This window comes from Macrobrachium nipponense, chromosome 11 (genome assembly GCF_015104395.2).
Source record: "Macrobrachium nipponense isolate FS-2020 chromosome 11, ASM1510439v2, whole genome shotgun sequence".
Taxonomy (NCBI): domain Eukaryota; kingdom Metazoa; phylum Arthropoda; class Malacostraca; order Decapoda; family Palaemonidae; genus Macrobrachium; species Macrobrachium nipponense.
Genome location: NC_061087.1, coordinates 21,018,180 through 21,030,477, shown reverse-complemented (window position 1 = coordinate 21,030,477; position 12,298 = coordinate 21,018,180). Strand labels below are relative to the sequence as shown.

Here is a 12,298-nt window from a genome sequence, read left to right as displayed (position 1 = left end):
TTTCTCTGAATATGATTTATTTCTTATTGTTTTATTACTGAAATGATTTACAGTTACTGATGCCTCCAGAAGTGACGAATTTTTCTCTGAACATGATCTATTTTTTAATGCTTTTACTAAAATTACCTACAGCTACTTATGCCTTCATAATGACGAAGTTTTCTCTGAATTTGATTTTTTTTCGCGCATAATTTTAGATTTGGGGTGAGTTTCGGATTATAAGTGATTTTAATTAGTCTTTTCCTTATTTGAGGTAGAGTTATATTTTTCGACTTCGGCCGTAATGCATTTTTATGTCGAGTCACATTCGCGTCTTATTACTAAGAAATTGGTTACACGAAGAAAATAAAATAATTTTTTTTTTATGCATATGGTGCCTAGCAGATTTTACTGCAAGGAAAAGGACAAAGAAATTCATGAGGGCGAATGAGATTAAATATATTCACCAACACAAATGGATGCATAATTGGAGAGAGAGAGAGAGAGAGAGAGGAATATATTCGACATAATAATATCTGAAACGGCGTTAGTAAATGACCTCAGAATTTACGAAAATCTCTCTCACTCACCTACCACCCACCCAACCCACTCAACGCCCTACCAAAACCACCACCCTACCCCCAACCCCACTCCAATCCACCCACCCAACCCACCCACCCACTCTACCCCACGTACCCAACCACCACTATTCAACCCCATACCCTACCCTACACATCCACCCAACCCACTCACCCTACCAACCCTACCCCACCCCACCCCACCCACCCAACCCAACCTCAACCCTATCCACCCAACCACTCAACCCTACCAAACCCTACCACCCACCCCACCCACCCAACCACCCCTACCCTATCCACCCAACCCACCCAACACCAAAACTCGACCCACCCACCTTACCCTACTCACCCATACCCACCCAACCCACTCACCCTAACCACCTCATCAACCCACCAAACTCACCCCCCCTCCTCGAAAAGAAAAGAGACTGAAAATCGTGTTCGAATGACCACGGTGGGTCTGCTTCTTGTGGGTGCTAAATTATTCCGGACCAGCTGCAGTGTCAGTTTCGAAAAAAAAAATAATAAGAGAAAAGAAAATCTTGCTTTCGTTCCGGGCTGGCGTTCGATCGAAGCAGCAATAAAACAACTTAAGCACAAAGCATTACTAGGTAAAAGCAATGGGCAATTGCTTTAAGTCACACAAAACTTTGCCCCCACACTGAACCCTATTCACATAAATATGCCCACCAAAGGGGCCACTACTTGAAATTCAAGCTTCCAAAGAATATGGGTTTCATTAGCAAGAAGTAAGAGGAGGTGAAGGGGAATACAGAAGGAAGAGATCCCACTAAATAAAAAAAAAGGTTCCAATTCCACGGAATCCTCTGGAAGGCTGTTCCACAGTCCAACGGTGAGAGGAACAAAGAGCCTCTGGAACTGAGAAGTTCCAATGCGACTGATTTTACGAACGTGGAATTTTCTGTCTTCCTATGTGTTTCCAGTATAATAGGACATTTACATTCAGAACTGAATTCCACTAACACACCTTCCCTGTCAGTGACTTTAGCTCGAATTGGCTTCTTCACTGAACTGATTCAAAACTAATTAACCTAAATTAATTAATTAGTTACATTCTAATTAAAAAAACCTCCACTCTCACGCAAGAGTTTCAAGGACCGATATAATTCAAATCCTTTCATCTTAGAATACGATAATATTAAATACTCTTATCTAACGCATACTAATCAATTATTATAACATCTTTGGAACAATGAATAATTATTTCATAAAACCCACAAAACAGTTTTAAAAAATTCGATAACTTACTTTTGCAATGTAGAACTTTTGCCAGGTTCCCGTTCGAGCGACTTCAAATGTTAACGGCATGCGCAGAAACAGGTCAAAATTTTATGTTTTAATGTTTTGATGTCTTTATCTTAACAGATACTGGAAGAGAAGAGGCGTTTTGTGTGTTGGAATACGCTCGAACACAATCGAACGAGACTCTGAGAGAGTTCTCTAAAAAGTCAATCACGCCAGAGCAGTTTTGGTCATGGGTCAGGAGATTCCATGAGGAAGAGTGTCTGTGTAGGGCAAGGGGATCTATCGGACGACCACAAACGCCGGGAACCCAGATTCCTCCAAAGACAGCCTGGCGCGTCCTCAGGAAACGCCTGCTCATGAAACCCTACAGGTTGACAAGCGAAAGCGCAAACGATTCTGCGTCGGTATGCTAGAGAAACTTGAAGAGGACGAGTTCCAGGAGCGTCTCGTTTTTAGTGGTGAGGTCACATTTCACACGAATGGCAGAGTCAATAAGCATAATGTTCGCATCTGGGGCGATGAGAGTCCCCGCGCCACAGTCGAGCGCGAGAGGGACTCACCACCGCCAAAAGTGAATGTGTTCTGCGCCATCTCTAAGAATCACCTCCACGGCCCGTTTTTCTTCGATGGAAACGTGACCGGCGGCCTTTATCTGGAGATGCTTCAGAACTGGCTCATGGAGGAGCTCACTGCAAAGGAACGTCAAGACTTCATTTTTCAGCAGGACGGGGCTCCACCTCTCTGGGAGCCCACTGTGCCGTCTTATCTCAATGCCAAGCTGCCAGGGAGATGGATCGGGCGGGCTGGTGTGGAAGACAGTGCGCTGCTGAAATGGCCGCCACGTTCACCTGACCTGACACCTTGCGATTTTTTCCTCTGGGGCTACGTGAAGGGGCGGGTCTATGTTCCCCCTCTCCCTGCAACCCTTGAGGAACTGAAGCGGAGAATCACTGCCGCACTGGACAAGGTTACCTCATACATGCTGCAGCGTGTTTGGGAGGAGCTGGACTACCGCCTTGACGTGTGCCGTGTCTCAGGCGGTGCGCGTATTGAACGTTCGTGATATCGTTCATGGAAATCCACATACCTTTGAATTTCTCATTCAGATCTGGAGGAATAAATCTTATGTTGCTCAACATTAAGCCTGTTTAGTTTCCTTTGTATTGGCCGTGTAGTTTCTGTGATGTTTACATCTCAAATGATATGAAATTTTGTTGATACACCCGTTAATCCACATTTTATATACAGACATGACCGAATGAGAGAATAAAATAGAACTCGGAATTCAGGCCAAAGGTCAAGCACTGAGACCTATTAGGTCATTCAGCGCTGTAACGGAAATTGAGAGTGATAAGGATCGAAATGTGTAACAGGAGGAAAACCTCAGAGCAGTTGCACTATGAATCAATTGCTGGGAGAGGTTGGAAAGTAAGATGGAAGGAAGAGAATATGAACGGAGGTACAACAATAGGAATGAAAGGGGTTACAGCTAGGGGCCGAAGGGACGCTGCAAGGAACATTAAGTAATGCCTACAGTGCACCGTGTGATGTGCACTTTCGGCACTACCCGCCTACGGAGATGATGGAATGATGCATAAAGTATCATAAAATGAATAATGAGCTATGCATGCATGGCAAACTGTTTATAGAAAGTGTATAAACAAGTAATATAATCATCATACACTGTCTGTGGAGCCTAATCCCGCAGAATAATTGAAATAAAAAAGATACCATTATGTAAGCTACCGATTTCAGAACACCAAATTTAGAAGATTTGTTGCTTTTAGAAATAATAACTTTTATTTGCCTTTTAATTACTAGCTATTAAAGAGGTAATATATATATGTTTAAAATATATATATGTTATATATGTTTATAAATATTATATTGTTATAATGTAAATAGTATATACATATAATTATATATATATTTTATATATATTTTATATAAATTACTATATATATATATATTTTTTTTGTTATATATATATTACAAGGGTCTAATTGATCCTTGTCTAATAAATGAAAACTACCATTTGGTAACTTAACCTACCTTGAGAATCTACCAAGAATTGGCATCCCTGCAGCTAAACCAAGTTATTAGACCTAGACTAAAACCAAACTCCGGGATACAAAAACAAATTCTTCATTTACCCACATGAGAGAAAAAAAAGGACAATGAATTAGAAATCCTAAAACATGAAATACAATCTCTCCCAATAATGATCACCTCCAAAAAGTCACACACACTGCCTCTTTATATAAAGACCCATCCGTTCAATCATTATTTCTATTGTCCCAAGAACTAAGAGATAAAAGTGTTAGTCAGAGAATTCATTCTATGTGGCGACATCGAATCCATCTGTGAAGAGAAACCACAGTTATCGGAAAGGAAAGGAAAATGGATATGCATAATTATGACATGGAAATAAAAGATTGTTCCACTGGACTTAACTTCCTTCAGAGAGGGCAACTATAAATGTTCAACGGTTTAACGAAGTCTTTGAAATCACTATTACCTTTCTGAATGGACCTCCTGCGCTTTCCCTCTGAAACTCCTTTTCACTGCGCGTGAATTCTCTTTCTAAAATAGCCGTTTTTCGCCCGCGGTTCGTACGTACGATGAACACGCCCTCTTTGATGCACGAACAGACACACACGACTGCATTTTTCTGACGTCACGATCATGCGATTCCCGACCACCAGCGGAAGCGCACTCGCGCTTCCGCCTCTGAGGTTTAATAATGTTATGCTAAGTAGACTTTGTGCTGTTCAACCACCCAACGTATTCGCCGATATCTCGATGCTTTCCCATAACACCCGCGACTGTTCTGTTGCGCATTTCAATCTGTTCCCTACAAAGGCCGTTGAACCCTAATGAGCAGGTAATATATATATATATATATATATATATATATATATATATATATATATATATATATATATATATATATATATATATATATATGGACTTTGTAGGGAACAGATTGAAATATCGGCGAATACTTGTTGGGTGGTTGAACGGCACAAAGTCTACCTATATATATATATATATATATATATATATATATATATATATATATATATATATATATATATATATATATATATATGAGAGAGAGATGAGAGAGAGAGAGAGAGAGAGAGAGAAAATTTTGCATAACCAAATGCAATACATACTTCATACTTCATTTTCTTTGACTTTTATCATTTTTCCTCCCCACTCCTTATTAACGAAAGCCGAGAGGACGTTCTGCCCCCATCCCCTTTCCGTATTGAAGAAGTCCCTTCTCCCCGACCCCCGGCCCCCTCCCCCCTTCCCTAGTCACCCTTTTACAACCACCCACCCCACCCCCCCCCCATCTCCCGCGCAAGACTTCCCCCCAAAAGTGGAGACGACACCCGGGAGAGAGATACTGTTGGACGATATGAACCGCATATCTCGGGCACCACCATCAGTTTAGGTTTTCTTAAAAACTTGAGGATCATTATAAACTTTAGGGCGAAAGCCCGAGATTCCTCCGAAACACTCTCTCTCTCTCTCTCTCTCTCTCTCTCTCTCTCTCTCTCTCTTCTCAACGGACGTTGAGGTTTCGTCTCCAAGAACTCTCCCAATCTCTGTATGTTGGTTGGTCTTTCTGTTCCTCTCCCTCCTCTCCATGGACGTTGAAGTTTCACATTCCTAAGAACTTTCTCTCTCTCTCTCTCTCTCTCTCTCTCTCTCTCTCTCTCTCTCTCGTTGGAGGACGTGGGGAAGTCTCCTTTTCGTGGCTTCTCTTTTGAAGACTTTCGCTCCAGGAGTCGCGCGATTTCTTGCGAGATGAAGAGGGATTAAAAGAATTTTTTAGTTTCTTTCCGTTTTCCTTCCATTTTACACTCCTACCTTTTTGGCCACAAAATGAGGAGTCATGGACTGGGGAAGCAATCGTCTTAAAGGTTAATAAAATAACCGATAATCAGAATTTGAGTTTTTTTTTTACTTTTTAAATTTTTAACATACCTGATGTTTTTCGTAGTTTATATAATTATACTGCTTGTTTGTTTCTGTATAAAGAGCTAACGTGTAGTGAGGATAACTGGATATACTGAAACTGATATTAATTTATTTTTCTAAAGGGATGGTTTCATTTTCTTAAAACGTATTTAGATAAATGCCTGTTTTTAGTCGTTAAAGATTTTATCTTAGTTTTACCAGACCACTGAGCTTGTTAACAGCTCTCCTAGGGCTGGCCCGAAGGATTAGATATTTTTATGTGGCTAGGAACCAACTGGTTACCTAGTATCGGCACCTACAGCTTATTGTGGGTTCCGAACCACATCGAGAAATTAATTTCTATCATCAGAAATTAATTCCTCTGATTTCTCGTTGGCAGAGCGGGGAATCGAACCCGGACCCTGAGGTCGGTAGTCGAGCACGTAACCGACTGGTCCAACGAGGAACTGTCTTTAGTCGTAGAGAACAATATGAAGGGTTACTCATAAAATCCCAGTCGACGTTTTAGAATATTTCCTCTTCATAAAATTCCACCCAGGTTTCGACTGTTATTGCAATGGGAATCTGACCAACGTGCACTGAGTACAACCCAATATCTATCTTTAAAAATCTGTATTAATTAATAATGGATTTCAGTTAGAATGTTTTGTTTGCTTGTATGGTGTTTTTACTTTGCATGGAACCAGTGTTATTCAGCAACGGGACCAACGGCTTTACGTGACTTCCGAACCACGTCGAGAGTGAACTTCTGTCACCAGAAATACACATCTCTCACCCCTCAGTGGAATGCCCGTGACTCGAAATCGCGGCCACCGAGGTGGCAGGCCAAACCATACCGATCACGCTACTGAGGCGCTAGTTAGAATGCAGTCTATATTTTCTTTCAAGTCTTGGAAAGGGGGACAGTACACTGCCGTGACACTTGGTTCTTTGGAACTTTCGTTCACCACTACGGTGATATTATGTTCTAGGGTCAAAGTCCAAAGGGAATTAAGATTTATTAAGATTTAATGCTCCATTTCTTAGAAGCCCCTTGACGCGACTATCTTAGCTATGAAAGATTTTTTTTTAATTTATGCAAATCAGAGAAGAGTCGGCTGAGTTTCATTAAAAGCGTAGAATTTACTACTTGATTATCTTGACCTTACTTTAACAGTATCTGGAGGTGTCGTGGGTTATTCATGTCAATACATGAATTACGAGTTCGTACGCTGACCTTGGCCTATAATTTATCATCTGCTTTTAAGATCTTGAGCTTACTTTAATGTTTGTACAGACACTCCTCTACTTATGAACTTTTGAGAGATACGAACAACCGTCTTCGTAAATTAAAACTGTATTTACTTGTAATATTATCATAATTTGCCTAACGCATTTAGGGTTTTAAATATCAGTTGTATTAATAAAGTAATATATAAAACGCAGTACAGTACTAGTATTGTGTTATAGTATGAAACAACAAAAAATAATACTGTACGTATTGACCCGGAGTATATCAAATTGGACTCGTAATAAGTAGAAGAAAGTCTGTAATCGAGTAGCCTGAGGTGTTATCTTAATTACTTTAAGATAATACCTTTTAGTGACCCCTTAATGAGGATTATTAATTTTGCATAATTAACCTAGCTTATATATGAAGTGTCGTCTTCAAATAACGGCACGACGCCAGCCTTGCTGTAAAAACATGATTCACGCGCTGGGACTAAGTATTATGAATCCCCACCCTTTCTCTCTCTCTCTCTCTCTCTCTCTCTCTCTCTCTCTGGGAGGTATTACTGTATAATTTCTACTCTCTAATCCATTTCATTTTAAGGGTATTTGATATATTTCTTTCTCTGGTGTTAAAAGCATTCTCTCTCTCTCTCTCTCTCTCTCTCTCTCTCTCTCTCTCTCTCTCTCTCTCTCTCTCTCTCTCTCTTTCTGGGAGGTATTACTGTATAATTTCTACTCTCTAATCCATTTCATTTCAAGGCTGTTTGATACATTTCTTTCTCTGGTGTTAAAAGCATTCTCTCTCTCTCTCTCTCTCTCTCTCTCTCTCTCTCTCTCTCTCTCTCTCTCTCTCTCTAGGTATCACTGAATAACTTCTACTCTCCAATCCATTTCATTCCAAGGCTGTTTGATACATTCTTTCTCTGTTTAAAAACATTCTCTCTCTCTCTCTCTCTCTCTCTCTCTCTCTCTCTCTCTCTCTCTCTCTCTCTGGGAGTTATTACTGTATAATTTCTACTCTCCAATCCATTTCATTCCAAGGCTGTTTGATACATTTCTTTCTCTGGAGTTAAAAGCATTGTCTCTCTATCTCCCTCTCTCTTTGGGTGAAAATTTTCCACTGTTCAATATATTCCTCTTTATTTACAGGGTCGTCGATCTGGTTTTCACTTGTCCTGGTGGAGGCGACGATGGGCGCTCTGTGTTTGCTGCTCATATGCTGAGGTCTGGCAGCCGCGTCTACGACAGCGAAAATAAAAACCCATTTCTAACATGAATCGATGAACCAGATGGCACACAGAAAAGCAGGAAAGCTCTCATATCTTACTCTGTAGACTGATTCGTGCACCAGGAGTCTCTGTCAGTGACGGGAAAGAAGTGACACTTGAAAGAGGTTTTCAGTGCTACAGAAAAGAGTTGACAGAGCTACTGCAGATGTAGCAAGTAGATCAGAGGTGACTGTTCTAGTACGAGTGACGTCCCTTTTAGGATGAAGTATACAATCAATAAACGATGAAAAATCAAGTGATTTATGGGACTTAGATATTTCTATGTGAAAGAATGCATAACATATAACGAAACCTAAAAAAAGTGTTTTAGTCTAATTGAAAAATGAACAAGAAAACAGGTTACAAAGTGAAAAGACCACAGAGTAAAAACAGTGCGCAATTTACTATACCAGAACAACTAGTCGAAGTGACATCTCGGTTGGTTGGTCGAAATCCAGAGGTCTCCAACGGGCTTCTTGTTTACTGTGACACCATACAATTGCTCATGGGCCACCAATGTGCAGAGGCTTGTGCTGGCATAAGGCGGTCTTGATCTTCAAGAAAACTATGAATTAAGTGAAAGATTCAAAGTAAGTTACAAATATTCAGAAAATGTTCAGTTTTGAGAACCCACGTGAAGTTGAAGTAAGATTCATTATTCTTTAAAACCTCGAATGACTTTGTTTGTGTTCGTTATGATTGACGATCCTGTTCCTAATTTGCCTCTTATTGGTGAGATTTCCTGAAATGGATTTGAATGACAATGTCACAATCAAGTGGCTTACGGTGAAGCGAAGAAAAAACTTGACGGATAATGTTTTACGAGTGGAGGGAACGTCAGAATCATAAAAAAATGTAACAAAGCAAAAGTGAAACACTTTTTCCCTTTCTCCTCATATCAGTTGAAAGTTCTTTGATAAAAAAAAGTCATTCTTGATGATTATGAGATTAGCCTCACATCAAATCACTAATCATCAGATCTTGAACGCTGACCTGTCAATCGTTGAAAATAGATCGTCAGTTGAATTGCTCATAAGAATCAAGCTACTTCTCCTTCATAAAAATCACACGGTTGTACCTTTTACCAAGCTCTAAAGAATTAATTGGCGTCTGGGCTTTGCCTTATTGTACCCAGGGTTGAAATAACCCCTATGACACTACATACGCATACAAACACATAAATACACCTACACATACACATATAAATGGTACATAGCTTCGCATAATTATTTGTATTCACATTATATTTTATGAAACGCATACTGTCGCAATAATGAAATATTAAAATACCAGTGTGATTCATATAACGTCAGGGGTCACAGGCTTTATAATTTTCTCAACAGAAAGTCTACAATTGTCTTCAGAAGTACTACATACTGTTTTATGACATACAGTAAATTTGAGCAGTAGGCGAAACCTACTGCTTACTCAATGATATATTTCGATCAACTTGACCTTCACAAAAAAAAATAATAATAATAAATAAATAAATAAAAAATAAATAAATAAATCACAAAAAATGTTTACGACTAAAGCTTATTCGCAATTGAGTTATCTCGCACTTGAAACTTTGTACACAAATAACTTCTTTCACATTAAACAGATGCTCACAACCTCTTATACTCATAAGGTATCAAATTCATCCATTCTTCAACCTTGCAAACTGAACCAACGCAGCTGAATATAATTTGGCAAAACGGATATCACTTAATAAAAGGTCAAATCATGACTTCGGGTATGTTTTTTTTTTTTTTGCTATCAAAATTTTTTAAACGATTCAACTACTTCGAATAATCAAGAATCCGCTGGGGCAATCACGCATCTATATTTCTATGTTGTTACGCCAGTTTTAGTAGCCATATCACTCAATTATATTAATAAGACAATTACATCGTCCCTTTTTCAGCAAAGTGTCGAATATGCATTTTGAAATATTTTTCCATTATCTGCATAGACAGTGATATCATGATTGACTTCCTGTTTCAGCAAAGTATCAAGTTTGTGTCTCTCACCATCCAGGATGTATGGTGAGACAGACTCGCTTGATGCTTTGCTGAAACAGTACTTCAATGATAAACTCACCGTCGATGCAGATAACAAAAAAACATTTCAAAAATACATATTCAACACTTTGCCAAAAAAGGGAGGACGTTTCCGCGCCTCGTTTATACTTGAGAAACATCTCTGTTTAGGATAGTAACTATTATTTCCTAAATATATTGCATTGAAACGTTTAAAATGTTCATCTTCAATTTTACTGCCAAAACCATCGAAACCCCATCGCTAACCAATTTGATTTAAAAAAAAAAAAAAACAAAAAAAAAAAAAACAAAAAAAAAAAAAAAAAAAAAAAAAAATTCTCGGCGTCGTATCAAATGGTTGTACGTAAAAAAATTCACAATTATATCAATAAATTGTATTGTTGGTAAAAGTGAAAAAATTTAAACAAAGACTTTTGAACACCTGAATGGTGTTCTTCCTTAGTGTTAACAATTTATTGATATAAAAGTGGTCTTTTAATTAAGCAGACTTCTTCTAAGAGGAGGTTGTCTCCACACTAAAGAAAAAGAGAAATTAAATCTTTTAACTCCATTGATAGCCTTGTCTTTCTAATTTTTTTAATATAAAAGATTTATGAATATATCTTTACTTCCAAATATTCTCCAAAATTGAAACAAACGAAATTAAGCCTAATCACGCGTCTTCTCAAAGCCTAAATTCGTCTTCTGTTTTCCCGTTTTGATAACTGAGCGTCCGTGACGAATTCACTTAAATGAATCAGTACTGGACTCATTGTTCAAATTATAATTAATATTTTCCATTTCCCAAAACTCAAAAATACCAGCTTCGACAGCGAAGAAATGTATATTATTTTTAAGAATAAGTCACAACCTTAGGCAATCACAACATTAATATTTTCCTCACCCAAAACTCAAAATACAAGCTTCGAAAGCGAAATGTATATTATTGTTAAGAAAAAGTCACAAACTTAGGCGATCACATTATAATCAATATTTATAATGGATATTTTCCTTTCCCAAACTCAAAAATACCAGCTTCGACAGCGAAGAAATTTATATTATTGTTAAGAATAAGTCACAACCCTTAGGCGATCACAACATTATAACCAATATTTTCCTTTTTCCAAAACTCAAAAATACAATCTTCGCCAGCGAAGACATTTATATTATTGTTAAGAATAAGTCACAACCTTCGGCAATCACAACGTTATAATCAATGTTTTCCTTTTCCCAAAACTCAAAAATACAACCTTAGGCTATCACAACATTTATAATTAATATTTTCCTTTTCCCAAAACTCAAAAATACCAGCTTCGACAGCGAAGAAATGTTTATTATTGTTCAGAATAAGTCGCAACCTTAGGCTATCACAACATTTATAATCAATATTTTCCTTTTCCCAAAACTCAAAAATACAACCTTAGGCGATCACAACATTATAATCAAATATTTCCTTTTCACAAAACTGAAAAATACAACCTTAGGCGATGACATTAATAATCAATATTTTCCTTTTCACACTCAAAAAATACAACCTTAGGCGATCACAACATTATAATCAATATTTTCCTTTTCACAAAACTCAAAAATACAACCTTAGGCGATCACAACATTATAATCAATATTTTCCTTTTCACAAAACTCAAAAATACAACCTTAGGCGATCACAACATTATAATCAATATTTTCCTTTTCCTTTTTCAACAAAACTCAAAAAATACAACCTTAAGGCGATCACAACTTATATCATATTTTCCTTTTCCCAAAACTCAAAAATACAAGTCCGACAGCGAAGAAAAGTACATTATTGTTAAGAATAAGTCGCAACCCTTAGGCGATCACAACCTGACATTACAGTCCATCTCGCCGTCGCAATTTTGCACCCCGGAGGAAACATTCGTTGCAAAACATTAGTGCCAAAATGTTTTGTGCAAAATCGCCTTAACGAATGAAAGTAATTCCAATGCTGAATCCTCAGGCT

The 12,298-nt window shown here is 38.1% G+C and overlaps 1 protein-coding gene across 1 annotated transcript in view; it reads left to right on the top strand.

The window, feature by feature from the left end:
• Positions 1 to 10,544, top strand: part of LOC135217024 (uncharacterized) — a 313,643-nt gene extending 303,099 nt beyond the window's left edge. Inside the window, exon 7 of the mRNA XM_064252995.1 lies at positions 8,178 to 10,544. Within this exon, the coding sequence (XP_064109065.1) occupies positions 8,178 to 8,251 (74 nt within the window). The 3' untranslated portion in view covers positions 8,252 to 10,544. The remainder of the gene's footprint in view (positions 1 to 8,177) is intronic.
• The last annotated feature ends 1,754 nt before the right edge of the window (positions 10,545 to 12,298 follow it).